General features: G+C 45.7%; 12 protein-coding genes across 12 annotated transcripts; 7 read left to right on the top strand and 5 right to left on the bottom strand.

Moving 5' to 3' along the window:
* Positions 1–302: 302 nt before the first annotated feature.
* On the bottom strand, positions 303–858 carry GLAREA_05816 (uncharacterized protein; the record flags this gene model as incomplete). Its single annotated transcript, XM_008079105.1, has 2 exons — positions 303–731; positions 826–858. 2 exons carry the CDS (start codon positions 856–858, stop codon positions 303–305), a joined length of 462 nt encoding a protein of 153 aa, XP_008077296.1.
* Positions 859–2,359: 1,501 nt separating this feature from the next.
* GLAREA_05815 (uncharacterized protein) lies at positions 2,360–3,166 on the top strand (the record flags this gene model as incomplete). The annotated part of the gene is made up of 1 exon (XM_008079104.1): positions 2,360–3,166. One exon carries the CDS (start codon positions 2,360–2,362, stop codon positions 3,164–3,166), a length of 807 nt encoding a protein of 268 aa, XP_008077295.1.
* Positions 3,167–3,529: 363 nt separating this feature from the next.
* Positions 3,530–5,155, bottom strand: GLAREA_05814 (alpha/beta-Hydrolase; the record flags this gene model as incomplete). The annotated part of the gene is made up of 2 exons (XM_008079103.1): positions 3,530–3,817; positions 3,911–5,155. 2 exons carry the CDS (start codon positions 5,153–5,155, stop codon positions 3,530–3,532), a joined length of 1,533 nt encoding a protein of 510 aa, XP_008077294.1.
* A 1,006-nt stretch (positions 5,156–6,161) lies between these two features.
* GLAREA_05813 (uncharacterized protein) lies at positions 6,162–7,301 on the top strand (the record flags this gene model as incomplete). The annotated part of the gene is made up of 1 exon (XM_008079102.1): positions 6,162–7,301. The coding sequence occupies one exon, from the start codon at positions 6,162–6,164 to the stop codon at positions 7,299–7,301; it is 1,140 nt and encodes a 379-aa protein (XP_008077293.1).
* Positions 7,302–9,999: 2,698 nt separating this feature from the next.
* GLAREA_05812 (Protein kinase-like (PK-like)) lies at positions 10,000–10,960 on the top strand (the record flags this gene model as incomplete). The annotated part of the gene is made up of 4 exons (XM_008079101.1): positions 10,000–10,129; positions 10,220–10,521; positions 10,590–10,734; positions 10,785–10,960. The coding sequence occupies 4 exons, from the start codon at positions 10,000–10,002 to the stop codon at positions 10,958–10,960; spliced, it is 753 nt and encodes a 250-aa protein (XP_008077292.1).
* A 948-nt stretch (positions 10,961–11,908) lies between these two features.
* On the top strand, positions 11,909–12,838 carry GLAREA_05811 (uncharacterized protein; the record flags this gene model as incomplete). The annotated part of the gene is made up of 1 exon (XM_008079100.1): positions 11,909–12,838. One exon carries the CDS (start codon positions 11,909–11,911, stop codon positions 12,836–12,838), a length of 930 nt encoding a protein of 309 aa, XP_008077291.1.
* A 767-nt stretch (positions 12,839–13,605) lies between these two features.
* Positions 13,606–14,964, bottom strand: GLAREA_05810 (uncharacterized protein; the record flags this gene model as incomplete). The annotated part of the gene is made up of 2 exons (XM_008079099.1): positions 13,606–14,178; positions 14,251–14,964. The coding sequence occupies 2 exons, from the start codon at positions 14,962–14,964 to the stop codon at positions 13,606–13,608; spliced, it is 1,287 nt and encodes a 428-aa protein (XP_008077290.1).
* A 564-nt stretch (positions 14,965–15,528) lies between these two features.
* Positions 15,529–16,549, top strand: GLAREA_05809 (NAD(P)-binding Rossmann-fold containing protein; the record flags this gene model as incomplete). Its single annotated transcript, XM_008079098.1, has 3 exons — positions 15,529–15,730; positions 15,778–16,132; positions 16,186–16,549. 3 exons carry the CDS (start codon positions 15,529–15,531, stop codon positions 16,547–16,549), a joined length of 921 nt encoding a protein of 306 aa, XP_008077289.1.
* A 229-nt stretch (positions 16,550–16,778) lies between these two features.
* Positions 16,779–18,452, bottom strand: GLAREA_05808 (uncharacterized protein; the record flags this gene model as incomplete). Its single annotated transcript, XM_008079097.1, has 4 exons — positions 16,779–17,568; positions 17,627–17,748; positions 17,823–18,061; positions 18,107–18,452. 4 exons carry the CDS (start codon positions 18,450–18,452, stop codon positions 16,779–16,781), a joined length of 1,497 nt encoding a protein of 498 aa, XP_008077288.1.
* Positions 18,453–19,742: 1,290 nt separating this feature from the next.
* Positions 19,743–21,017, top strand: GLAREA_05807 (uncharacterized protein; the record flags this gene model as incomplete). The annotated part of the gene is made up of 1 exon (XM_008079096.1): positions 19,743–21,017. One exon carries the CDS (start codon positions 19,743–19,745, stop codon positions 21,015–21,017), a length of 1,275 nt encoding a protein of 424 aa, XP_008077287.1.
* A 1,148-nt stretch (positions 21,018–22,165) lies between these two features.
* On the bottom strand, positions 22,166–23,627 carry GLAREA_05806 (uncharacterized protein; the record flags this gene model as incomplete). The annotated part of the gene is made up of 2 exons (XM_008079095.1): positions 22,166–22,411; positions 22,458–23,627. 2 exons carry the CDS (start codon positions 23,625–23,627, stop codon positions 22,166–22,168), a joined length of 1,416 nt encoding a protein of 471 aa, XP_008077286.1.
* Positions 23,628–24,093: 466 nt separating this feature from the next.
* GLAREA_05805 (uncharacterized protein) lies at positions 24,094–24,534 on the top strand (the record flags this gene model as incomplete). The annotated part of the gene is made up of 1 exon (XM_008079094.1): positions 24,094–24,534. The coding sequence occupies one exon, from the start codon at positions 24,094–24,096 to the stop codon at positions 24,532–24,534; it is 441 nt and encodes a 146-aa protein (XP_008077285.1).
* Positions 24,535–25,083: the final 549 nt, after the last annotated feature.

Genomic DNA, 25,083 nt, shown 5'->3' with positions numbered 1-25,083 from the left:
AAAACCAAGGGGATAAATACTGACTAAATAGGATCCATCTGCGCAATTGCCGTCCCCAAAGCCGAGAAAGTTTGCACAAACTTCACAATTCTCTCTGCTTAGTCTCGGATGACGATACTTTTCTTATCCCACTGCAGAACCCATAGTTTTTGCTTCATGACACTAATCTGTTTCTGTACATTTTCTTTCATTTTTTGAGAGAAACTTACATTATTTGCTTTACTGGAACAGTGTTCGTCCAAGATAGCTTCGTACTTAATGAAAAGCTCCTTATGCTTCTCAGAATTGAGCATTTGAGTATACTACTTCTCCCAAAGCCCAGCACTGGACATTGATATCTTAGGGTCAAGAATTCCGGGCACCGCTTCTTCGTCTTTGAATTCTTCCCTCTGGGTACGAGGGGAGACTTTCGCTGTTTTACGTGTATCGGCCAGTGCTGACAGAATAGTAACAGTAGGCGTTTTTGGGTCTTCTCTTTTCGCAGCAGAGGCTTGGGGGTCAGTTAGTCTCGCAGACGTAGGCTGCTCATTGTCCTGGATATCAGAGAAGGAAGCATCCTGAACGTCTGATGCCTGTGCGTTCTCGGGCTTCCCCTCAACCGGGACTGATCGGACGGCATCTGTGGGCTTCAAGCGCTGGGATATATCGACCGACGTAGTTGTCTGGACTGTTGTCGCCCACCGAGTAGTATTCTCTTGAGATTGCGTGTAGGGTGGGGGAGGAGGCTCGGACTTCGTAATCACTTCACTCGTCTGGCGGGCCGTCCCGCACGAAGCTTGGCTAGAACTGGGCCCCGCTGCTGCTTCCTTGGAGGGTTGACATGACCGCTCTTCTTTCGGAAAGACCTTGGGCAGCCATCTTGGCCTCTTTCGATGCTTTTAGTGGTCCATCATCTCCGATTGTCTTTCACCAGTTTGAACTCCAAACTGGCGTATGTCTGAAATTTGGTCACGCAAGCTAAGCCCCTCACTGATTTACCGAACTAAACCCGAGTAACACGAGAATAGTACTTGTATAACCCCGCAAATATTTTTTACATGTAGTTAATACGAGAGCAGTTTGTTATAATATTGACCTAATAGTTTAAATTTAAGGTTCTTGCCCTTTTCACATCACTTGTCATATAAAAAGACTAACGGAAGTAGAAAAGCGAAAGTGCTTTTGGTACTAAAACTATTTGTAAACACTTTAAGATAATTGCCGACCACGTTAAAGCGTATGACCCATTTTTTCTGATCTTAAATTTCGCCTGTTTTAAAATTTCGAGTTCTCGGCTTTTTACAATGACCACATCGTGGTTTTAGTATACTACATGGAATAGCACCCTGGGCAGAACAAGCGGAGATCAATTTGGGACCGAAACAGAGATTGAAATGGTGGCAGGACATCGTAATCATAACTTCAATATTAGTACGCCCATTTGGTACTCTTTATGGAAATATAGATCTTGGTTTGAACTGCACTGGCGACCTACAATCGCAATGCTGCTAGCAATGGAACCAGTATTTTACTATATACTACGCGGATGAGAAACTACACACTGGGGCTGTATTTAAAATCAAAGGTAAGATAATTGAGGACCAAGAGAAGAGGCAAGAATTAAATCTTAAACAAGCTAGTGAAGTTAGCTTCAGCCTATTACCATCGAGGGCGTGGGTAGAGAACATGAATGGCCTTGTGGAGGTGTTGAAAGCGAGAAGCTGGTTGGAATCAAATGGGATACCAAAAATCCTAGGCCACAAACAGAACATGAAAGATACGACCCGCCTCTAGATACCAAAAGTAACCAACCCTAAAAATCTTAGCTAAGATGAGAAGCCACTGCTTACATTCTGATAACCGAATTTTGTCGCGTAAGCGAATAAGTCCACTTCCCTTAGATACTGAATCCTAACACTTAGCGAAGAAATCAGCCCTTTCGTAAGCAGGCCAACAAAAGAGCTCGAAATCAATCCTTCCAAAACCTTACATATTGAGTAACTGCCTTTCTTACTTTCAGCTTTCCCGTGGCTTGGGAATTGAGAGATTTGCATCGAATCACAAGCATCGATTCAGAACTCTGCGATTCTGAAGGATTCGAATTCTGAAATATAGGTTACATCGAATCTGAGAGCATGATGCTTTTGATTCTGGCAACGTCTTCCGCCATATGACGGTGGAGGTATCTCACCGGATAATGACACGATTACAAAAGTTCAACCTTTCGAGAACTGAGGGCTGATACTGTAGCGTAGCCGTGTAATTTATGATAAAAAGGACGATCTTCCCTTTAGAAATAATCCCTTTGCTCCTATCATCCACATCACCCAAAATCATTCCAAGCAGTCATACCACCATCAACACTAATACTTGACACAAAATGCCTGCGTCAGTAGAACACGGAGTGGTCGTGGAAAACGGGATTGAAATCTCAATGGCCACTACCAGCAACGAAAATGAAACTGGGGGTATCACCAGCGAAGGTCCAACCCTCTGGACCACCAATTTGTCCGATTGCACAGCAATCGCAACATTTGATCCAGAAGCCGAGTCAGAACAAGTTGCACGCACATTGTATCATTCACGCGGCGGACGCGTTCCGGACGCTTGGTATACGAACCTCGCCAGAATGCTGGACGGAGAGCACACAACGTATGTTATAGTAGCAAACGGCGATGTTTCAGGAGACGAAGCATCATTCGAGTCTGTCCATTTGACGCCGCTCAAGGAGAACTTGATTGCGGCAATGGAAAATGAGGGGAAGGAAACTGGGAACTTGGTTTTCAAGATCTTCTTCTCGGAGGCTGAGGACGATGACCAAAAAAGGCTGGTACGCCGCTCGTTTGCCATTGATGAATCTGGGTTCTGGGGCAGGGCTGCCGTAGGTGGTGATGTGCCTAGTAAATTCGACGATGGAAACAAAGCAGCCGACCATCACAATGATAATGATGAAGAACAAGGAGAAGCTGGAGATAATGACGCCGAAGGAGGAGAGGAGGAAGAAGATGATTTTGGGAACGATCAGACAAACGAGTCTGACGATGAGAAAGCAGGTGATGCGGCAGTAGATGCGAGAGGAGAAGGAGATCCAGCAGAGGAGCAATATGATTCTGGAGATAAAGAGGAGGACCAACCAACTGAAGCATCCGAAGAGAAAGAGGACAAGGAGGATGTTGAGGAAGAGTAAATTTGTCGGCTCAAAGCTAACGACTCCGAACCGTCAAGTTTAGCTTTTCTAGTTATAGCTATTGGCTTCGTAAATGGTATAATATAACTGTAGCTGGATATTCAGCCTATCAAACTTCAAATTAGATTGACATGCAGTCGTTGAAACTGCTTTTGAGGGTGATAGTTGCTAAATTCGCTCAAGTGAAACAAGACTTGTAGCTTGCTATTCTTTGACTGTTATAGAATATTTGAAAAATGAGTACAAATTCACGCTTGCTGTTCCCTAAGATTTACTTCAAAAGAGAGTCGGAATTGAAGCGAGTTCGACCAACAATCCGTCAACCTACAAAAGCCGCGGATATTTGTGCTGTTCTGCACCAATCTATTTACAAGAGAATCCCTCGTCTTCAGTAGCATTCCCAACCCCATCATAAGTCTGTTTTAGCGGATATGGACACAGTGTTCGCTTCACTAGTCGAGTAGTGCCTACAAATGTTGCATTCAGTACATCTGGAGCAGTCCCATTCTCAACCCAGGAGCGCATTGCGTCAAAGGTATCAGCTGGATAAGCGCCATTTCCACCGAAGCAATGCCCGAGACCTGGGGAGAAGAACATCCTATAAAAGTCATGGATGTTTGGGCCGAGCTCAGTCACATTGTTGAAGTACCGCTTGGTCGAATCGGGAGTGATAATGCCGTCAGAATATTGAGGTCAGCCTTTTTTCCTCGAGATATGTCACAGCATGTACTGAAATGAACTCACCAATCCATGATATCCAACTATTTTCCCTCCACGAGCACGAAAAGCTGACAGATCAGGATCATTGGTATCCAACACAGACGAGTACTCATTAACGGAAGCGTGCAAGAGACGTTCAAAATCTCCGCGTGTCAGTTTTGACAGATCAACACTCTCATCCTTGAGGACAAATTTTCTTACCCACGGAGTAAGAAGTGGAAGTGGAGCCGCCACGCAAGTCCCGTTACTTGAGCATGTGGTGAGAGCAATCGTTCCTCCTGAAGTCGCGTCCGTAGACGATAAAGTAGTACATTTTTTTGGTCCGGGGAAGAGCGAACTATTGCTTGATCCCATCGGCCCTTCCCAGATAGCCTGAGTGAGAATCGATGCTCCCATCGAGATGGTAACATTCCGACCGATTTCGGTGCATTGGATTGTGGTGCCAACAAGAGTCGTAGGATCAAAAGCGCAGTCGTCGGGCTCTGTAATGAGCCCATCAACGAGGCCGTCATTACCATCACAAGCGGTGACAGCTGCTTGGGTTATAGCTTGCATCTCGCACGGTCGAGGAAATGTCTTCATGGTATTCATGAGAATATAAGGCCAAAGGTCTCCCACGAAGAGCTCGCTCCAGTTGATGGCTGGAGCAGAAGCTACAATACCGTCGAAAGCTTCAGGGAATCTTTGGGCAAGCATCATGCCTTGACGTCCTCCCTGTGAGCAACCATTCCAGTATGAGAATACAGGCGGTGTACCATAATAGCTGTTAACACGGTCTTTCCCAAGTATAGAGAGGTCGTTCAGAGATGTTGATGCAAGATTTTGAAGCAGATAGCGGTTTGTATTTCCCGGACTCAAGAGTCCCCAAGTCGGAGAGTCAGAAGTTCCCAGGCCAGAATCAGTTGATAAAGAGGCATAGCCTTCGCCTATTGCGGCTTCCATTCCTGCCAAAGCAACAAGATTGAGACCAGTCTGCCATCCGTTGCCACCAATGGCTTGCATCCGTCCGTTCCAGTCCTTAGTTGGTAAAAACATCTGCACTTTGACCTTGTCGTTCTGGCCTGGGTGAGTGTAGGCGATAGAAACATTACAAATGTTGGCCGCTTGGACATCGACGGCTCCGTGGTTTGCGTACAATCCAAATCCTACCGTCCGACTGAAGTCATTGACCTGATTGGCTTCGAGGGACAGAATCTCAGCTCCAAAGAGTACTGGTGAAGGGATGCTTAAAGGGGAGCATGCTACCACCGCGGCAGAATTGAAAGCCATGGCGAAACTATTGAAATGATTGTGAAGGGCTTAAGGATCCCCGGAATGAATGCTCTGGGTATATTATCAATGTTCCAGCACGAAGTATTTAAACATCTTTGCTACAACAAAGCCACGGCCATGTTGTCATGCGGACGAAAGAACTCGCCGAGTTGCATGGCGTCGTGGACGGTGGATATGGGCATTAACTTAATAAGATTGACTTCCAAGAAAAGAAAGATGGCTGAGCAGGAAGTTTTGAACTAGGCGTAGATCGCATATCATGGTTGCTTTGGTGGACGGGCTTTTATCGACAACAAGACTCAAGTAGACCGAAGAGTGATAAAACTTCGCACAACTTTAACATGTGCGAGTACGAAGTGCTCGTAAAGTGAGAAAGCTATGATTGGTCGAAACAGCCGGTTACGCGTATACAGTCAAGACTAGTCCTCTGACCCTAACCAACACGTCGGACCGATCACTGGATACGTTGGATTTTACCGAATACGCGTGTTCTCAAACCGGTGCCAAAATAAGCGTAATGGAACAACGTGCGGCGTTAGAAGCTTTTTGATTTTTGCGTTATCTGAAGATAATTACCTGCTTCTCGTATGGTTTACAAATCTTCGAAGCCCCTCAAGAGTAAATATCGTCTATTCACTTCGAGAATACGAGGTATGCGGCCCCGCCGAACACATAAAAAGTCACGGAATGGCTGTCTAAAATGTAAAGTTCGTCACATCAAGGTACATTTTCCCGCTTACTCCATCTACCAGCTCCTTTGTAGTTGTTTTATCTTGTTCGTATACATAGGTAGGGTGTCGTTGTTGTTCCCTGGTTAGCTCTGGCTTGTCGGTCAGTTTTGGGAGTAGCAAGCTTGGTTTATTTTAATTGGCATAAACTTTCCTACGGCTTAGGATGCTGGTCAATTCTCCCAAGGCAACGAGATAATTTGTTGCAGCTTTTATCACAGTAGATTGAATGCACGCAAATTCTTTGGGTTCATGAAACATCTTTACAGAAAACCATGCTGATTTTCTCGCGGCAGTGTGATGAAAGCAAGCCTTCGTGTCTAAATTGTGTAACAGCAGAGCTTTGTTGTAAATATCAGCCTGGCGATCCCACTTTCCCCCCGGGACCTAGTCGACAAACAACTGCAGTAAATGATCAAGTGCAAAACTCGTACCCTGCGCCAGAACCCCAAAGTAGTAATGCAAGTACGACCAGAGCCACCAGCCATGCATCCTCTCCACGGTCTCCTGTTCTGAGGGGAGCAAATATGCTTGACTTGGAGCTATTACATCACATGTCGAGTGTTACATGCAAAGAGTTTCGATCGGATGGGAATGAGGCTAGAGAAGCATTTGATACAGCAATTAGTTACGCCCTTGATGCTCCATTTCTCATGCACGAGCTTCTTGCAATCAGCGCTCTACACCTGAGCACATTACGGCCAAACTGGGGACAATTTTACCACAACAAAGCGACCGAACTTCAAACTCACGCTGTGTCGCTTTACACCAATCAAACCGACAGTGGTAATCCCACGAGCCATATAGCAGCCTTTATGTTCTCATCGTACTTGGGCATCCACGTTCTCTTTGACACACTACTTTTTCGACCTACAGATTTCACCCTCTTTGTCGAGCGCTTTGTTGGTTACCTTCGGCTCCACCGTGGCGTTAAGGTGGTTTCAACAGGTGCCTGGAGTCTGCTCCGAGAAACCGAACTTCGATCTTTGCTAAGCGAAGGAAACCATCAGGAAGCAGTGGGCAAAGAATGTGATGCGATACATTCACTTTCGCTATCTGCTGATATGAGTCAAATCTCAATTGAGAAATGTTTGGAAGCAGTCACACATCTTCAGTGGGTGTTCGATTGTTCTGGCTGGCGGGATAAAGGCAAAGGAGATACGGGCGAAGGGGATTTGATATTTTCTTGGCCAGTCACTATATCCCTAGAGTTCACGAATTTACTTTTACAGAACAGACCAGAAGCATTATCTATCTTGGCGCATTATGCTGTATTACTTCACTGGAGGCGCGATCTGTGGATTGTTAGGGATGGCGGAAGGTTCTTGATAGAGTCGATCAAAAGATATCTTGGGTCGTTTTGGGAACAGTGGCTAGCGTTCCCCATAAGCGCTTTGCAAGTAGTAGATGATTAACAGACAGTCATTAATTTAATGTACTTTATGGCCATTTGGCGTTTATTGCTTTTGCTCTCGTGGACAGGCTCAGAGCTGGATCCATCGCTGATCAAAACCATCACGATGTATGATCTAAGGCATAAGTTTATACCTCAACCTGCAAGCTGAAAGAGTGGATTTGGCCAAGTAATAATATAGACCCAAGTAGTTGCAACTATTCCAGCGCTATATATACAGGTTCTATCAATATCGCTTGTTAGACAAAATGGTATCAGAAGATTCCTGAATTTCAAGCGGAAAGTCCATACACTCTTTCGCGGAAATATTATCCGGGTATCTGAGGTACACAAACACCAAGGCCATAAGCATTGGAATTGTATCAAACAAATACAACGTCCACTCATGAGTCAAGGGATATCCATCCGTTCCCATTACATACTCCACAATTCTGAATATTGACCTTAAAACAATCAACACGCTGACACCATATAACATGTACATAGTTTTGATCCAAGTTTGGTCAATAGCATACGATCTTGCAGTTCGGGTTCGGCGTAGTCGTATGTGGAAGATAAAAGCAGTATATCCAAACAAAGTAAATGATATGAGTTGAATAACGAGTCCAGCGACGGTCATGTATGTCCCGAGTTTACCCAACGTTGGGTTTGTCGCGGCTATAACCTGTAGACCAGAAGAGGCACCCTGGACCAAAAATGAGAAAACATCACCGCCAACGAAGACTCGTGTCAGTAAGCGATGCTTCACTATCGAAAGGCGTTCTCCCTGAACAAGTATGATAATTCGTCCGAGGCACATATAGATTGTTGCGGCGAATAGAGCAGGCGGCAGGAGGATGAAGGCGCTCTGAATTATATATGGCATAAGTTTGTTTGTTTTATTAGCAGCACCGGCGCGAGCACAGTAGCTGATGAATTCCACTGAAAATAATAATCAGTACAAGCGAAACGGTTTCGTCGAAAGAAGGCTTACTGAAGCACCCAATTACGAAAGAGGAGCAAAACCATGTACGTGATTTGAACATCCGCCAGCTAAGGAGACCCTGCAACGACAAACCATAGGATGGCAGCGATAGCGGATGCAGCCGTACTTGGAACATATTTCCAAACGTAATATCCGCTCTTGAGAGGAAGAAGTTCAGGCATCGAAGTGTGTTTAGATGAGCAGGACTCGGTCCAGCACCTTTGGAATCCGAGAGGAAATCAAATGTTTAATATGGCGTGGGAATCAGTAGAGTTTTGATAGCAGAGAAGTGCTTGAGAATTGCGGGTTTAACATGTACCAAGAGGTTGAACAAGAACTGAATCACACACATTTGTTTGCAGGCTGCAGTATTCACCCTTTATATAAGAACTACCATGGCCGAACTCAAATCTAGAAACGTGCCGAGCATGGACTCTTGTTGACTCGTTGGGTTGAGACAGAAAAAAAACCCCTGTCAAACCCACTATACAATCCGATACGCGTATTCAAGGTCATCGGTTTGCCGAACACGCGGATAGTTGTGGTAGAGTGGGCCATGGAATTTTCAATGCCGGTTAATTCTGGATCTTGCATCGCTATTCTTTGCGTCTAGGTACTTGCTGGGAGATTTTAAACGATTCAAGATCGACTGGAGAAACGACAATGAGTGATGATTCTGCATTTGATTGATCCGGCTTGAGAATGCCTGTCTTCAATTCTAACTTCATCGGGGTCTATGATTGGATTGTTTGTTTCATAGGAGAAATGCTGCAAAGAGCATACGATAGTAGATTATGTGAGATTTTATACCTTCAGCAATCACACATATCTAATAAAACTCACGTGCCTCGAGGATGGTTAAAATATGTTCCGATTTGCATCACAACAAGCTTAGTTCACAACTTAATTTTGAAAATTTTGGGCCAACGGATATGAAAGGTATTTATGGTAAAAGCTCTCACCAGAGTTCTGGAAGAATTGTATCATCTCTGGATGTGTAAATTGAAAAGACTGGACTTTGGCTGTTGGTGTGTACAGAAACATAGTATTCTAGCACGGGCTTCGTAGGTGAAGCGAGGAGGCTGGGGGAAACGCCTAGAAACGAGACATCATACAGCCTTGAGCCTCCAACGGTGCGACAACCAACAACGGATCATGAACTTTTGCCTCAACGCATAGATATACCGCACAATCGAGCCACCGACCTTTCTTTAAATTTGACAGTCTCTAGGTCCCTGGGTGTTCCATGTTCTGTGCTAGAAGTTCTTGACAGAATCTTCTCCGCAGACCACCATTTTCTTCAAGGCAAGACCTGCGGCGCCTCACCAGACCGCAAGTACTTGACAAAGCGATAAGATATGAGGAAGAGAAGTCTTGGTACACGCCAGAGAGATTTTATCCTGTCCGTTTAAGGGAACTTTTCAACGAAAGATATCAAGTAATTGGGAAGCTTGGATTTGGCGCTTATTCTACCGTCTGGCTGTGTCGGGATTTGCAGTATGGGTTATAAAATGAAATTAGCAAATACGAGACTAACGACCATATAGCAATAGTAGATATGTTTGCGTCAAAGTTGCTGAGGCGAACTCACGACAAGCCGCAAGAGAGTTAGCCTCATATAAGCGAATGGGTTCAATTTCATGCGGGGCTGAAATGCGTTCGAACATTGTTAGATTCCTTTCTTATCAATACTGCTACTGGCAACCATATATGCATGGTTCACAAGCCTCTCGGGATGCGAATTTCTGACTTTCAAGAGCTTATCACTGGCGAGAAGTTACCGCAAGAGATCTTGAAACTGACGTTGAAGCACTTACTTCTTGCTCTCGATTTTCTGCACTCAGAATGTGATATTGCGCATACCGGTGAGCTCTTCCACTCATTTACCTTAAATCTTTTTATGTTATTTTTCTATCATACTCATGCCTGAAGTGGCGATCTCTAATAGGTCTTAGATATCCAGGCTAAGAACATTCTTATGAGAATCGAGGATGAAACAGTGCTTAGCGAGTTTGAAGAAGCAGAAATTCAAGACCCAAGTCCCAGGAAGATTGACGGAAAGCGCACGATATATACCTCGCGACAACTTCGTATCAGAGGAAGTGTTGGTCGTCCAGTACTGTGCGACTTTGGTGAAGCTCGTGTTGGCGATAAGAAGTTCACCGAAGATATACAGCCTTTTCTGTACCGCGCACCAGAAGTCTTGCTCCGGAAACCATGGGGGAAGAAGGTCGATATCTGGAATCTTGGGGTTTTGGTTAGTAGTTGCATCATTGTCAACTCGGGCAATATATTGACAAGTCACAGACATGGGAGCTTTCTTAGGGTAAACTTTTGTTTGATGGACGAGACATCAACGATGAAACCACCAATGAAGTGCACTTCGCGGAAATGATCGCTTTGCTTGGGAGTCCACCACAAGGAGTTTTGGATGGCAGTCCAATAATCAGAGAGTTCTTTGACAACAATGGTAAATCAATTCCTCACAAGTATTGTGAGCAAACAACTAAATAATTCCAGGAAATTGGATTGACGAGACGAAAGTCCCTTCGAAATCACTCGAAGAAATGGAGGAGAATTTGACGGGCCGCGATCAAGTAGCTTTCCTCGAATTCATGCGCAAAATGCTGCGATGGGTGCCTGAAGACCGCATGTCAGCTTTTGACCTTTTGGATGATCCGTGGCTGAACTCCTAAACCAAGAGTTTTGCCTCCACACGCACTGCCTCTGGCCATGGATCGCAGCATGCCAACAAGTCAATAACTATATGATCAGCAGTGATCGGGTATAGACTTCATGATGCAAAATGGTGGTGCTGATTATTCTCGAGCATAACACCTCGAGCGGCGGCATCCAAACCTGCGTCATCACCATCACACAAATTCAAAAGAACCTTCTCTCATTCTATGCTTTCATTCCTCTGTATGCGGCCCATCCCATTCTTCCTGTAGCTCCACTCTGTCGCCTTACCGGGTATTCGGAAGAGGACTGGCTAAACAAGACTCCGATCTCATTCCATGAAATTTGACTTGAAAGCTTTCTGTCTCAGGTTACCATGACACAACATTTGCATTCACAGGAAAACTTCAACCATGTCTTTTTACATAGTCTAGGGCGAAAATCTAGATCGTCTTACTTAACTGTTTCGTTGTGGAGTTTGGTTTCAAGCAATACATCGAGGTATCAACAACACTTTAAATGATATGTTTCGTCACTGTTCTTGTACAACTGCATATCACTCTTGCTCCTTTTTAAATCTCACTAAATATAACTCTCTACGAATTGGTCTTGAATGTGCTTCTAGCTGTCAACATCCGGAACCGTATAAATCTTGACCGAAACGTCGGTTTTAGCATACTACAAATGTTACCGCCGATGCTAAATGCTGAGACTGGAGAATATTCAACACAAGAAATGGCGCTAACGCTGAGATTGTACGTACTTTCTACAAAGTCTGCCACCCAGAGAGCCTAATGCATGCTGCCTGCTGCCTCGTTCCCTCGCTAAAGGAGGAAGATCGCATCCGTCATGATCAGCAAAACACCTACTAAATAGGGGACCGATGGATGAGGAACAAATAGCCAACAGCTTCTCGTGCTTCTTATGTGTTCCTTTTCTCGAAACACAGACTCAAGCTGCCAAACATGACGGACGACATACTCACATCGACCATGTTCAACATTTTCCGCTCATCCCTCCGCATCCTCTGCCAACTGAACGAGATATCCAGTTGCTTGAATCCATGGATCATCACACAAAGCTGTTCTGGGGATGTCGCAATCACCGCACTGGATATGAACCCGCTCTATTCAACGGTTGGATATGCCATATTGGAGCCTCTTTTTACAACTCAGCTTCAGGGTGCAACCGCACCGGCATGGAGTATTCTGATCGGAATGTCGTCGTTGCACATTACATGGACGTTGAACGCCATGGTCAGCTATACCAACCTCCTTCTCATCATACGATTGAAGGGATTAGATTCGTCGGATGAATCGATCGATCCACCTACATTTGTAGCACGATACCGAAGGGACAATCCAACGATCCAGTTTTTCACCATGCTGAGTTTCATCCTTCCTATCATTTCAGCATCCATAATCAACGCCTGCCTATTGACATTATACGATAGCGTCTGTGTCGAATCTTTGAGTCAGCAGCCCCGCATTTATCTAGTGGCACCCATTGCGTTGATTTTCTTCTTCACTTGCCGGTATGCCGACTACGAGATCTGCAGAAAGACGGGCCGAGGTCGACCTTCCTATATGGCGGTCTTGTTGCAGCTATGCTTGTGTGGGATTAGATTTTGTGTGAGAGCAGCGGTCGGGCTTTTACCATTTATGCCTTTCCAAGAAATGGATCATGCTGAGAGGGAACGATTGTATGGATCTGATCGTTATGTGTGGACAGAGGAGGGGCGGAGGGGAAAGTTTTTTACGACTTCATGGGCACTTGCCTTGGTCGGCGCTCCTTTGACGATATTTGGATATCTTTTGATGACGCAGTGGCCGAAAGAGATAGATAGAATTGAGCCAGTTCCTGGAATGTCAATCAGCGAGAAGGCAGACAACTGATGATTTGTAGCACTCGGTCATAGTGCTTTCAACTATGGTCTAGAGACTGTTCGTCAGTTCCTACGCAATACGACGTTTGGTAGCTTGACTTATACTCAACAACCTCTTGATAACTCTGTCCTCAGTTAGTCGAAGTTTAACTCGATTTTAAGATAGTTTCAAAGCGACACTCCAGAGACATTCGAAATGCGTCTGGGTTAATGACCTCAAGCACAACCTTTTAACACGCTCTATTAAAATCCGAATGGTGTAAATTGTTTTCTCAATTAGCCACGTCTTCTTCTATTGCTAGAAGCGTCTCATACCCACCAGTCTTATGTTTATAGCTTCACATTGTATCACCTCCTCCTCACGCCATTAGACGTGGAACCCACGTCGTAAATACATGCAAAAGCAAACAAGAAATACAACAGTCTTAGTTGAAAAGCCTCATTCTTTCCAGCTTCGAGCACTCGAAAAAAGTATGGCTGATTTTGATGGTGTGGAAAGATTTTGTTTGCAAGATTAGGTGTATTGTGAATTTAACAGGCCTAACCTAGGACTCACCATGTTGATTGTCTAACACCAGGCTGCCTTCTTCTAATGTGTGAGACTTATCGACAACGATTTCCTTTGCATACCCTAAGACACCTGACCTTGTAAGGTTAGATTGGAGTGAATTCCACTTGAGAAACATGTTCTGTGAGCAAGTTTCCCACACAGCTCATAAAATGAACATAGAATCAATTATTCTTTCCCTCCGAAAGACTTGATTAAAAAGCAACGCATCATATCCTAGACATCTTCCCTCCGAGTCCATACAAAACAAGCTGCTCGGGATGATTCTCAAGGGACCTCGTGTGCAACTTCAATTCCATTATCCTCTTTTCAATAACTTCATACTCGTCTATGAACCACAGAAAAGAACGCGTATGTTCCTGGCGGCTTGACCAGCCATAGTCATCGAGCATGGCAGACCATTTTGCGAAGATCTCGTGATAGGATAGTCGGTGAACGGGGTGCATCTGGTAAATATGCTTGCCAGAAGGAACGACGTCTAAGGAATCAGTGGAAGGGCGGCTGCTTCTCACCATCTGCTCCCAGGAAAGTGATTCATCTCCCACTTTATTGCTCATGTTTTCAATCATGTACCAGCCTTCCTTCACAATCTCGTCGAAGGAGTTTATCTCATAATCAGCGAACTTCTTCCAGAACGCCAGCAGTTGCCTGCCTAATTCCTCTTCTCCCACAGCGTCAGCAAAACATCGATTACATCTCCAATTCTCGAACGGCGGAGCCCTAAAATCGCGTCCATTGGAGTCATATGAATCCGGATAGCCTTCTCGAAACGCAGCCAACTCCTGCCACTTCGAACACCCCGGACAGCGAATCGACCACAGGTTTCACCAGCCCAAACTCTGCTCCCGACCTACGTGTTGTCTAAATGGGTATTCCTCGTCCGCACCAATAGGAAACAGACCAGGGAAATACCTCTCAGTATTGTCATGACACCTACGCTGACGGCACTTGACCGCCGGAACTGTGGCTGTACCGTCATTTGAGTCTCGATGTGAGCCCTGCCAGCCTCCATTCAGTGGTGCGTTTTGAGCGAATGCACTAGTGACGAATTTGCATTCATTGCAGAGACGTCGATGTCGACGACTGTCGATCTTATAAAGCTCCTCTAACTTTGCTTGCGACGTTCCTAGAGATGAATTAAAAGAGATCCAGCGGGCCAAAGTACCGTTGCGCAAGTTTGCCTGTCGTTTTAACCCCTGAGATTTTGCATCGCCTGGCGTCCAGTCGCAAAGTTTCCGTCGTGACCTAGATTCTGGAGGGGGTTTCCGGTATCGAAGCCTTAGGAGTGCGTGGTTGTCGAAGCAGGTGTGAGGGACAATTTTAAGGCAGTGGGCGCACGCGTAGGATACTTGTTTATCAGGTACGATGATTCTGCGGTATCGGTTGATGATGATTTCTCCGCCGTATTCTCGAAGACATTCGAGTTCTAGAAGCCTATCCAAGAAGTGCTTACGTTGTGGATTTATGAGGTGGCGAAAATAACGATTTGTTTGCGAGAGTGAGATGAGAGATATTGAGGTCAAATTAGGGATGATTAAGAGCTGTATGTCTAGTGGTAAGAAGAGCATGTCTTCAAGTCGTGTAATTAGTCGTGTTATTTCATCAACATCAATATTGAGTAAGAAGCAAAAGTTCAGGGTACCACGCAAGGGTGGGAAGATTTTACGTTAACCCATCCATTTTATGGACAGCCTAATGTTATTTCTGTAGATACTATTATTTCCAGTAGACCGAACACAAAAGGGTGTCAAAATTTAAGAATTGACTTATTAATGGGTTTAACAAAAAAAGGGTTTTCCTTAACTCAAGTTCACATCGTAGATTAAAACCTCTCCACCCAAATCCACAAAACGGCGTTTACCCAAACAGGAAATGGGTACCTACTTCCTATTCCGGCAAGGCGTATGCCAAGTATAACCCCATCTACACGTCCCTAAATCTATAACCTCTTATTCGCTCTATATACTCTGTTCCAAGCTATAGATCATAAGGTAGAAAAATGAAATCTTTGTCATACTTAAGTCAGGTGGAAGTTAAATAGAGCTCAAATTCCCATTTCACCCTTCCAAAACTCAAATTACGTCTCATCGGAACATCGATTCAACAACACTACAACCATCCATTTCACAAAAATGCCAGCCCCATCCATCCTCCTCCTCGGCGCATCAGGCTACCTCGGCGTCCCTCTCCTTGCCGAATTCCTCACCCACCGCTCAAAATTCTCACGTCTCGCAATCCTAACCGACGAGTCTCGAAAACACAAGTTCGAAGATGCCAAAGCCAAGGGCGTGGAACTGATAATCGGATCTTATCTTGAGCCTGATTCCTTCAAAGGTCCTCTTTCTCCTCCTAGAAATGCATGGAGGTTAATTCAAGCTCAGGGTTCAACACAGTCCTCTCCCTCCTCGGAAACCACGCCATGGCCGACCAACCCTCCATAATCAAGGCCTGTCTCGCCGCAAAGGTAACCGAGTTCTATCCGTCCGAGTTCGGTGGCGATAGTTCTCAAGGGCCGTACGTCACGAACCGGTATTTCGACGAGAAGAACAAGACACGGGCGTTTCTCGCCGAGACGGTGGCGAAGAATCCGGATTCGGGGTTCAACTATACGCTGATTATGTGTGGTGGGTTTATGGAGTATGTGATGAATCCGATTTTTGGCGGGGACGAGGAGAGTGAGACGTTTACGTTTTATGGGAGTGGGGAGAAGAGGGAGCCGTTTACTTCGGTGGCGGAGTAAGTTTCCTACTCTGTGATAGGTGGAGCCGTGGACTGACAATGGTGTGTAGTGTGTGTCGATATACAGTCGCGTCGACATTGATGCCCAAGTCACCATCTGGAGCACGGTCCTTCAAGATTCCCGAGGCTTGGTATACGTGGAGTGAGGTTATTTCCACGATTTCGCGTGCCAGTGGGGTTGAATATAAGCCTATATTCTTGCCGAATGAGGAGGCGGTCGAGAAAGCAAAGCAATTTAAAGAGAGTGGCGATGCGGATGGCGAGCTTACGTTTTCTTTGAAAGCACTGATTGGGAGCTTAGGATTTGAAGCTGTCCCAGAGCCATGGGATAATGATAAATTTCCGGAGATTGTGCCAGTGAATTTGGAGACTGCTTTGAAGCAGTATTTTGCAAAATCTAAACCTGAAGTTTAGATTTTGTGGAGCAAATCGTGTTGGCGTCGGCGAGATGGGCTTCAACATCAAGTCGAATTGCTTTCATGGATTCGTGGTAGATAAAAGAACGGCAGTCGAAGCAAGATCTTTGCACTATCAAAATGACAGAGCGGGGTGTGTTTATTCCATCAACTTGCAAATACGTTAGTTCACACTGTGCTTAAATCTTGTTTGTGAGCGGATCTACCTACCTGTACTGCGTTATATTTTAAGCTGAATAAACAGTCGGTAAATTACCACTTATATCATCCGTACTGCCCACCGCAAAATCGTCCATGTTCATACGCTGTCCTACCAAGTTACATCCTTGATCTTGTACTTCTCCGACCCAAAGTAAATTGGAAGTCATCACAACGATTTCATTCCACTCGCTCAGTCCCAGGTCGTAGGCTGTATTTCGTATGATCATCAAGAATGTGGAGTCGTGCTGGGGACCAACTTCCATGGCTGCCAGAATACAAGTCCAGATAAGAAGTGTCTTCAAACTATTCCAGAAAGCTGCATGATCCTCGAGAAGGATTCTGAATGTATCGGTCAAATGACCGGTGAAAAATAGTTTCACAGATCGACTTGTTGTTGCGAAATTATTGAACTGTCGACGAACTTGGCTCAGTAGTAGTAGTGCCCCAATTATACACCCTTGCTCAACGACAATCCAATTCAGCTCATCTGTGCTATTTGTAACACTTCGACTTGGAATCTCTCGCTTACAGTCGTGCAAACGATATACAAGAGGCTCCACCCATATCCGAGCGAATTGTGCATCTTGCCAGATGAGCCGCTTTTTAGATTCCGAGTTTATTGTCATGATGACTGTTGACAGGTCGCCAAAGATTTCACCCAAAGCAAAGTTTTGTGGGAATACCGTAGGCCATGAAGCAGATAGACCTGCTACAGGAAAAGAGCAAGGAGGGTCATAGCTGGTGTGTAGTAACAGACTCGTGGGTAGCGGAAAACTGGGCCGGATTCCTTGGAAACATGCGGTGGTGATATCAATACTTGGGGTGTCAGTGGCACTATTCGCATTATAATTGTCCAATAATTTCTTGAACATACTTAGCTAACATCAGGCGGAGGAGTTTATTATGATCAATCGTGTGTACACCACCCTTTCGCTTGATGATGTCGAGGAGACCTTGAAGGTGCAGGTTGTAGCTATCTATGTCTCCTCTTGAATGCTGTGACAAAGATCAGCATTTGACACATCGGTAAGATTGTCATAACTTGCACTGAACACTGCAAACGCAAGTACTGTGCCAATAGTACCGTCACTGACACCCAAGATTGGGTCTTCGAGCCGCCGGTTGACGGATGTTATCGACATCCCATGATACCGTAGAGCGGTAACATTGTCGGTATGAAGCCGAGAGATACCCGGCCCGATATAAGCTACATTTGCTAATACTTCGTAGAACAGTGCTGGATCGGTCATGGCGAGTGGAAGCCAGGTGTCTCTAAACGGCGTTAGAGCGGGATCAGGCGAAGTATGAACTAGAAATGTTACATGGAAGTCGTTTCCGTCCGCACGAAACTAACTATAGTCAATGAGACGCAACGCTTTTGTATCTATTGCGATAGGATATTGTGCAAATGGGTTCATTCGTCCCCCGCCAAGTCCGATTGAGAAGTCGATAATGGATTTTGGCTGCCGTCCATCAGAGAGTTTTGACTGTTTTGTGCTATCAAAATTATTGCGTCTTCTCTCTTGATCGTGATTTGATCCTCCCGAGATCTCAATCGAGGCTTTGGTTGCGATATTTCGTTGTCGCGTTGCAGCACAGTCAAGCATGACATGTTGCTGAATTGCTTTTCGAGTCTTTTTGCTTTTAACTTTCCCCGTTGAGGAGACTGGAACAAAGAGAAATGGTTTTGATGTTTCCATAGTGTACTGATGTGCATGTATATCCATGATCTTCTTTCAAAGTGAGGTAGGAATTGATGTCAAGAGTGCTTACAAATGATAGGTTTTTTGATCGGGTTCAGATCACGTGCTATACCTCGTCCTGCACTAGACAGAAGAAGCTCGATAATCATTAGGAACAAAAGTGACAAAATATCGTGCGATCTCACTTCGTCTACTATTTATGGTAGAGGAAACATTATTGGACTCTCCTCGAAACCGTTAGTTAATCAAAAGAAAATATTTATGTAGTCAAACGCGAAGCGAAAGCAGAAGCTCGAAGCTACATGACTTTCCAGCTAACATGCAACTACCATCTCGAGATGGATTTACTTAAGCAGATCTTAAGTACTGATGTTGCTTCGCAGGCTCTGTATTTTCAAGGTACTATATTCTATTCATGAATTGTTGCAAATGGAAAGCTTGATGGGCTGAATTCTTTTGATGATTCAGGTAACAAACCAGCTCGAGTCTTCTCCTATTCAATCTGTACTCTTCAAAAATAGGTATTAGTTGCTGTCGATTTCTAGAGAACTTACTTTGTCATTTGATCAACTTGTGAAGCTACTCAAGAAACCAGATAGGGGACTTATTCTTTTCTTTGTGCTTTTGAAGTCGGCATGTCTATTGGTTTGCCCGTTTAGCCGCCATGTTCCCCTCAGTCCCAACACTTATCAGCCATTAGGAGCACGAGGATGACTAGATAAATGTTACCCACTTGAGCTGAGACATTGAATTGCCCATACGAATTCCCATACGTTGAATTTCTCTACCGATTCAGGCGCAGTGCAGTCAGCCAGACGGAGAGCGAGACCCTTGGTGCATTCCATCCCTTCTGACCACGCATCAGAACCACCGCCTAGCACAAAGAACCTCTGCCGTATACATCTCTCCTCACGAGATCAAGATCAAGATCACGAAATCGCAACATCGATACGATCTCAGTGTCTTTTCCTCATCCTACTTGAGACATTACGTAGACCATCAACATCTTGGAATCGTCGAAGCGCCGCCGAGGTCTGCTTGCCTGGGCAGAATCAACACCGCCCAGCGCCAGCGCCCATCTATTACTCGCGCGCATCACCTGTCGTTAACAAACAAAATACAAACAAGCGGTCTGCGTAGTCTATACGAGCATCGAGTTATGATATTGCGCCCTGGATAGACAAAGTGGGATTGGCAGAGTAAACTTGCTCTCCACGACGACGTAAACATCCAAGACCGACGACCCAATCTCACCGCTCCCTCGACCCCACCATCGCTCACCATAACATGCCGCTATCGCAACCAGTCCGAGGAGGTCAAAATACCTCTGGAAACTCGGAGCAGAGCAGACAAACTCTGCGAGATATAGAAACTATGGTGCAATCATCTGGAGTTCCTCAAAGGCTGCGTAACGATGGTAAACATTCCACTACATCTGCCACAAGTACCCCGCTGATATCAACAGAATCATGGGTCGAGATATCCTCACAACCATCTTCTTCTTCCCTTTCATCTATCGGCGACGAGATAGTCACGACGGGACTACGAGTCCAACATGATCCCAACTCCCACCGACGGCGCCGCGCACAGGGTGCTTCAACCCGGATAGACATGCCAACGAGGCAGACAAGTACGAGCAGTCAAGAAGAATATGAAGAGAGCGAGAGTGAGGAGGATCATGTCATGACGAGTTCAAACGAACATATCACGCCCGCTACGAGATTACTTAATATGCCACAAACACAATACGATGCTGCTTCATCGGACGAGGATGATGATGAGAATGCAACAGCATTAGGACGACGAACTGATGAACCATTTACACCACAACCCAACGCCTTTTCCCATCCTCCATCATCACATCGCCACCGAAGATCAGAACCAGGATCCTATTTCCCCGCGCGAAGAAACAGCAACGACAGAAACCCATACGCATCCCGCCGCCTCCCCTCCTACAACCAAGCAGACCACGACGCCGCGCTCCGCGCCTCCCTCACAACCCTCCTCTCCATCGGTGCCGCGGCCGCTCGCGGAAAGCGAAATCAGCAGAACCCATCAAGTACAAACATCGAGCCCATGGGTCTACGCTTCGTGCCCGAGTCCGAACTCGTCGGTCCATCCACCATTCCCGCAAACACATCCCGTCCACTCTCCCCTTCTACCCGCGCGAGAAGCAGTCCAAGCATCTCCAGCACCGAAGCCGTCGAAAAGGGGAAACGAAAAGCAGGTACCAGCACAACAGTCAAAGAAAAACCGCGCGCCGACAAGAAAAGGCGGAAAAGCACACAAGTCTCGGTCGACGGGGAGGAGATGCTGCTTAGTCCTACGGTCTTCACGTGGGTGGTGTCGGCGGGTGTGTTGGTGCTGTTTAGTGTTGTGGGGTTTGGGGCCGGGTATGTGATTGGGCGGGAGGTTGGACGGAAGGAGGTGCTTTCTGGGTTTCAGGGTGCGAGTTTCTCGGATAGTGGGTATGTGCAGGATGTCAAGGCGTCGGGGGGTGGGTTGAGGAGGTTTAAATGGGGGATTGGTGGGGGGGCGAGGGGGGTGGCTGCGAGTGCTTGATCTTCGAGCACAGCGGTTGGGTTTTGTGAGGGGATGAGAGAATCTGTGTGGAAGGGGATGTGATGATGATATTTGCATCAAATTTGGGATCATAGTATGAGGTGACGAATCACGGGGTATGGAAACATAAATGAGGCGTTTTGGGGTGGTTAATCTGGGTATATGGCATGTATTTTTGGCTAGCGATTCGGGTTTAGGTTGATATTATTTGACGTGGTAGATACATACATACATACGCATGGATTGCGAGATGATAGTTATGCTAGGTTGATGAGGGTGGTAATTAGAATGAAAAATTATTTATATTGATTGCGGGTGTGATGTTTAGGTTGTAGGAAGACGAGAGAACAATTAAGCAGATTCTTCGGCAGCGGAGCAGCCATTGGAGTCACGAATATAGAATAGATGACCTCTAAATTCGTCGGCTGTTTTCGATAGATATTAGGAACCTTTCTAGGATAGACTAGAGATCCTAGGTCTAGGTAAGTAGGATAGAACATAGTAATATCTATAATATTTTGGTATAACCGATAATAAAGCATTTTCGGATAAGATATTCCTATAAAGTAGAACGTTTTCCTACTACCTTAGTGTATTTTACTAGTAAGTAAAATCGAAAATATAAATATATCTCTTATCTACCTCTTATCTTTATACCCCTCTCACTTTACAAAAATACAATATCCTTTCCTACTACGACGTCTAGCTAAGATCCCTTAATCTCGATATTTAATCTCGATATTTAATCTCGATATTTAATCTCGATATTTATTCTTCTTAGAAGAATAACTAAGATAGAAATTATATTAGAGATTAGAATAGGTATAGGTAAGTAGAGAAGTAAGAGGGTATAGGCGATGTAAAACTTAAAGAGGGGTTAGATATATCGGCGTAGTGGGAGGATTAACGAGGGTTTGAATTTAAGTTTAGATTTACGGTCGGAGTTCATAGGGTAGTTTGGTTATAGGTGCTAGCCTATTTGATCTTAGATATTGAGATTTAAATCGTACTACTTAGGCGGAATATTGGTTAAGTAGTGTAATTAGAAGTACTAACCTATATTGACCACGAGAGTGTAGAACAAAAATACACACCCAACATTAAAAACTAGCCAACCCTACTATGCTTTCTCCACGCTCCCTAAACCTTTAGTAATAACTTCTCCCCCCATCCTCCCCCTCCACCGGAAACGCCCCAACAACCTCCCTCTCACCCTCCCCCTCCTCCGAACTCTCGCCTCCATAATCATCCACCCGATCAGGCGGGGCGCGCATGCCCTCTAGCAGCGCCGGTTCCAGGGTCGGCGGGACATACATTTTAAGCGTGTAGATTTCACGGCCGGAGGGCATGGCTGCCATGAGTTGATGGAAGGGAGGGATGGCTTGTGTGTTTATCTTCAAAGTTCTGAGTGGATGTGAGAAAGAGGGAGGAAGGACTTACGGTGTCGTTCATTTTATTCCATTTCCTCGACAACATATCGATTACCCTACTTTCCTCCAGTCTCCCCGCATCAGCACCCCACGCCGTTCCTCGTTCGATTTTCTTATCTTCCCTCTTCTCTTCCCACCCTTTCTTGAATTTCCCAAACCCAAACCGTTTTTTACTTCCCTCACTTGACGTCGAGGAATAGCCGAGCTCATGCAGCCCAGCTTGCAGCCACGCGATACCATTCCCCGTTTGCCCGCCTAGTTCGGCGTCGATGCCGAAGAAGCGACATGCTTTTCCTCGTCCAGTCTTTCGGAGGTCGGAGATGTATTTTAGGAGTTCGGTGTCGACTTTGCCGGTGCCGTTTAGGAGGGAGTAGGCGTTTGAAGCGTGTTCAGCAGCGGCGAGACAGAGGCGCGCGAAGAGATGGGCGCGGACTTGTGGGATATCAGGGGCTCGGATCATCCATTCTTTGTCATTTGAGTTTCTGTCTTGGGCGACGACTGCTGGGTATGGGTCGTCTTTGAGGACTGCTAGGAGGGTTGCTTCCGCCATTGCTAGAGATGAGAGGGCCCGAAAGGCGGATTTGGTGATGTCTACACAAGGTGGATCTGAGGATACCTGATCTGAGCGGGTGGAGAGGTAGTCATGAACTGAAGCTGCAGACATGAGATGTTTTGTTGCAGTTGTGATAGCTAGAGTTCTCTGTTCGGTACTAGGCGATGCAGATGCTGAGGAGTATAGGGGGTGTAACGAGGCGCGAGCGAGGAGAGTTTGGGCATAAGCAAACGTTGAAAGAGCAAAGTATATCTCATACTCCAAAGACTTGATCTTGAGTCTCATGCCTTCGCGGCCAGGTATGGCTTTGTCTGAAATAGTCGGCCGCCATTCTAAAGTCGGAGTTGATTTGAGAACCACGTCCAATTCCTCTCCAGCAACAGGTTGATTTCCTAATCCAGCGTCGAGTGCTAAGAGGTAAGGGATGTAGTTATTCAAACTGAGTATGATATTTCCCAGATTCGCTGATTGCTCGCTTGGTGGAAGTCGTTTATGTCTTTTGAGATTATCTCGAAGCACACCACGGTATGTACTTGCGGAAAGTGGTAACGATGGATGGGAGTCGCTACTGAAATATTTTGAAAAGGAGAAGGAGGAAGTTGTAGGAAGTACGAATGGAAATGGCATCGTTGACCAGTCCGGAGGAGGGAGCGGACTGTTTATCTATTGATGCGCCGCGGGGCAGCTATGGTGGGGTAATGGTGTTGGATCTTAGATTGGTGCCGCGCCAAAATAGTGATCGATTGTTATGTAGATATGAGCCCAGCTGAAGTTTATTTGTTAGTTTCATTGAGCGATTTTATATCGGACGTTTGAACTGCTGGCGAGAACTTGTGTTTGATAAATGGATGAAACATACCATGTTCATCTTGGCCTTGAGGCTGAGGCGACTCCTTTAGCGACGCGAGGGTGTGAATCTAGCCCTCCCCTCCCCCACCAAAATTGAAGTGTCAATACGTCACCGACGGGCAACAATATATGGAAATTCCAATTGTGGTTCTGCAGGTTTGCAATCAAAAGTCTTTTGCTCAATCAGTTTAACTTTATCTCAAAACCTAATAAAACTTCCCAAACTTTAATACATCCCCTCAAAATGTCAGCAGCAAACAACCAATCCTCCCTCAACGAAGCTCGAGGAGCAGGAACCACATTCGGCCCCAACACCAACTCCTCCTCCTCAGCAACGCCCGCCATGTCCGTAGGTTCAGCAACGGCAGCCGGGCACGGCGACCACCCCAAGGACAACGCCGATGACAGCAATGCCACTTTACCAGGAACCAAAGTCGGTCCTCAAAACGAAGACCTGGATGGCGAGCAGATGGCTGTGTTGGCGGAGGGGAAGGTGATGGATGCGCAGTTTAATAAGAAGAATGCGGGGTGGGGGGAGGAACAAGGGTTGATGAGTAATTTGGATCGACAGAAGGAGGAGCAGAAGGAGAAGAGGGAGGAGGTTAAGGCGCAACGGAGCGCGGGGGTGAATGTCGATGGTGGTGCTGGACAGAGGACTGGCAATGAAGATTTGAGTGCGGTATAGAGGGACTGGGAGAGAAACGAAGACGTAGAGTGGTGGAAGGTTTGAAAGGTTGTTGGGTGTATCTGCTCCAGCTCATTAGGGTGGACAAGTGATGGGACACGTCCTTGTTGTAGATTAGCGAATGTCCTCGCCCAAAAGTTATATTTACTCAATCTCATTGACTGAATTTCGGATGTTGTCTCTTTCACAGGGTTCATGATATAAGTAAAGGATGGAGCTTTGGAAAGTCGTTTATTGCTATGGGTTTGCTCGAAAGTGTCTCGTCGGTCTTGTAACGCAATATATGTGCTGATCTTTCGCAGTCGTGGGAGACGATTGCAGCGCCAAAGATAAATATTTCTCCAATATATTGAGGAATTGGATCCAACTTGACACTCATATTGAATAAATCGGATGTAACAACGTGATAGCTGTCCCTTCACTGTATATTCTGTAAGTCCATTTGCAGCCAAGCACTTGTTGAGGGAACATTTCCCAAGTCCCTAACTTATCATACACACCAACGCTTTTCCAATCACCCAAACGCCGTCGCAATGCAAGGAAACAGCC

The sequence above is a fragment of the Glarea lozoyensis genome, assembly GCF_000409485.1.
Source record: "Glarea lozoyensis ATCC 20868 chromosome Unknown GLAREA10, whole genome shotgun sequence".
Taxonomy (NCBI): domain Eukaryota; kingdom Fungi; phylum Ascomycota; class Leotiomycetes; order Helotiales; family Helotiaceae; genus Glarea; species Glarea lozoyensis.
Note: the sequence above shows the minus strand (reverse complement) of the source record. Positions and strands in the feature narration are given on the sequence as shown.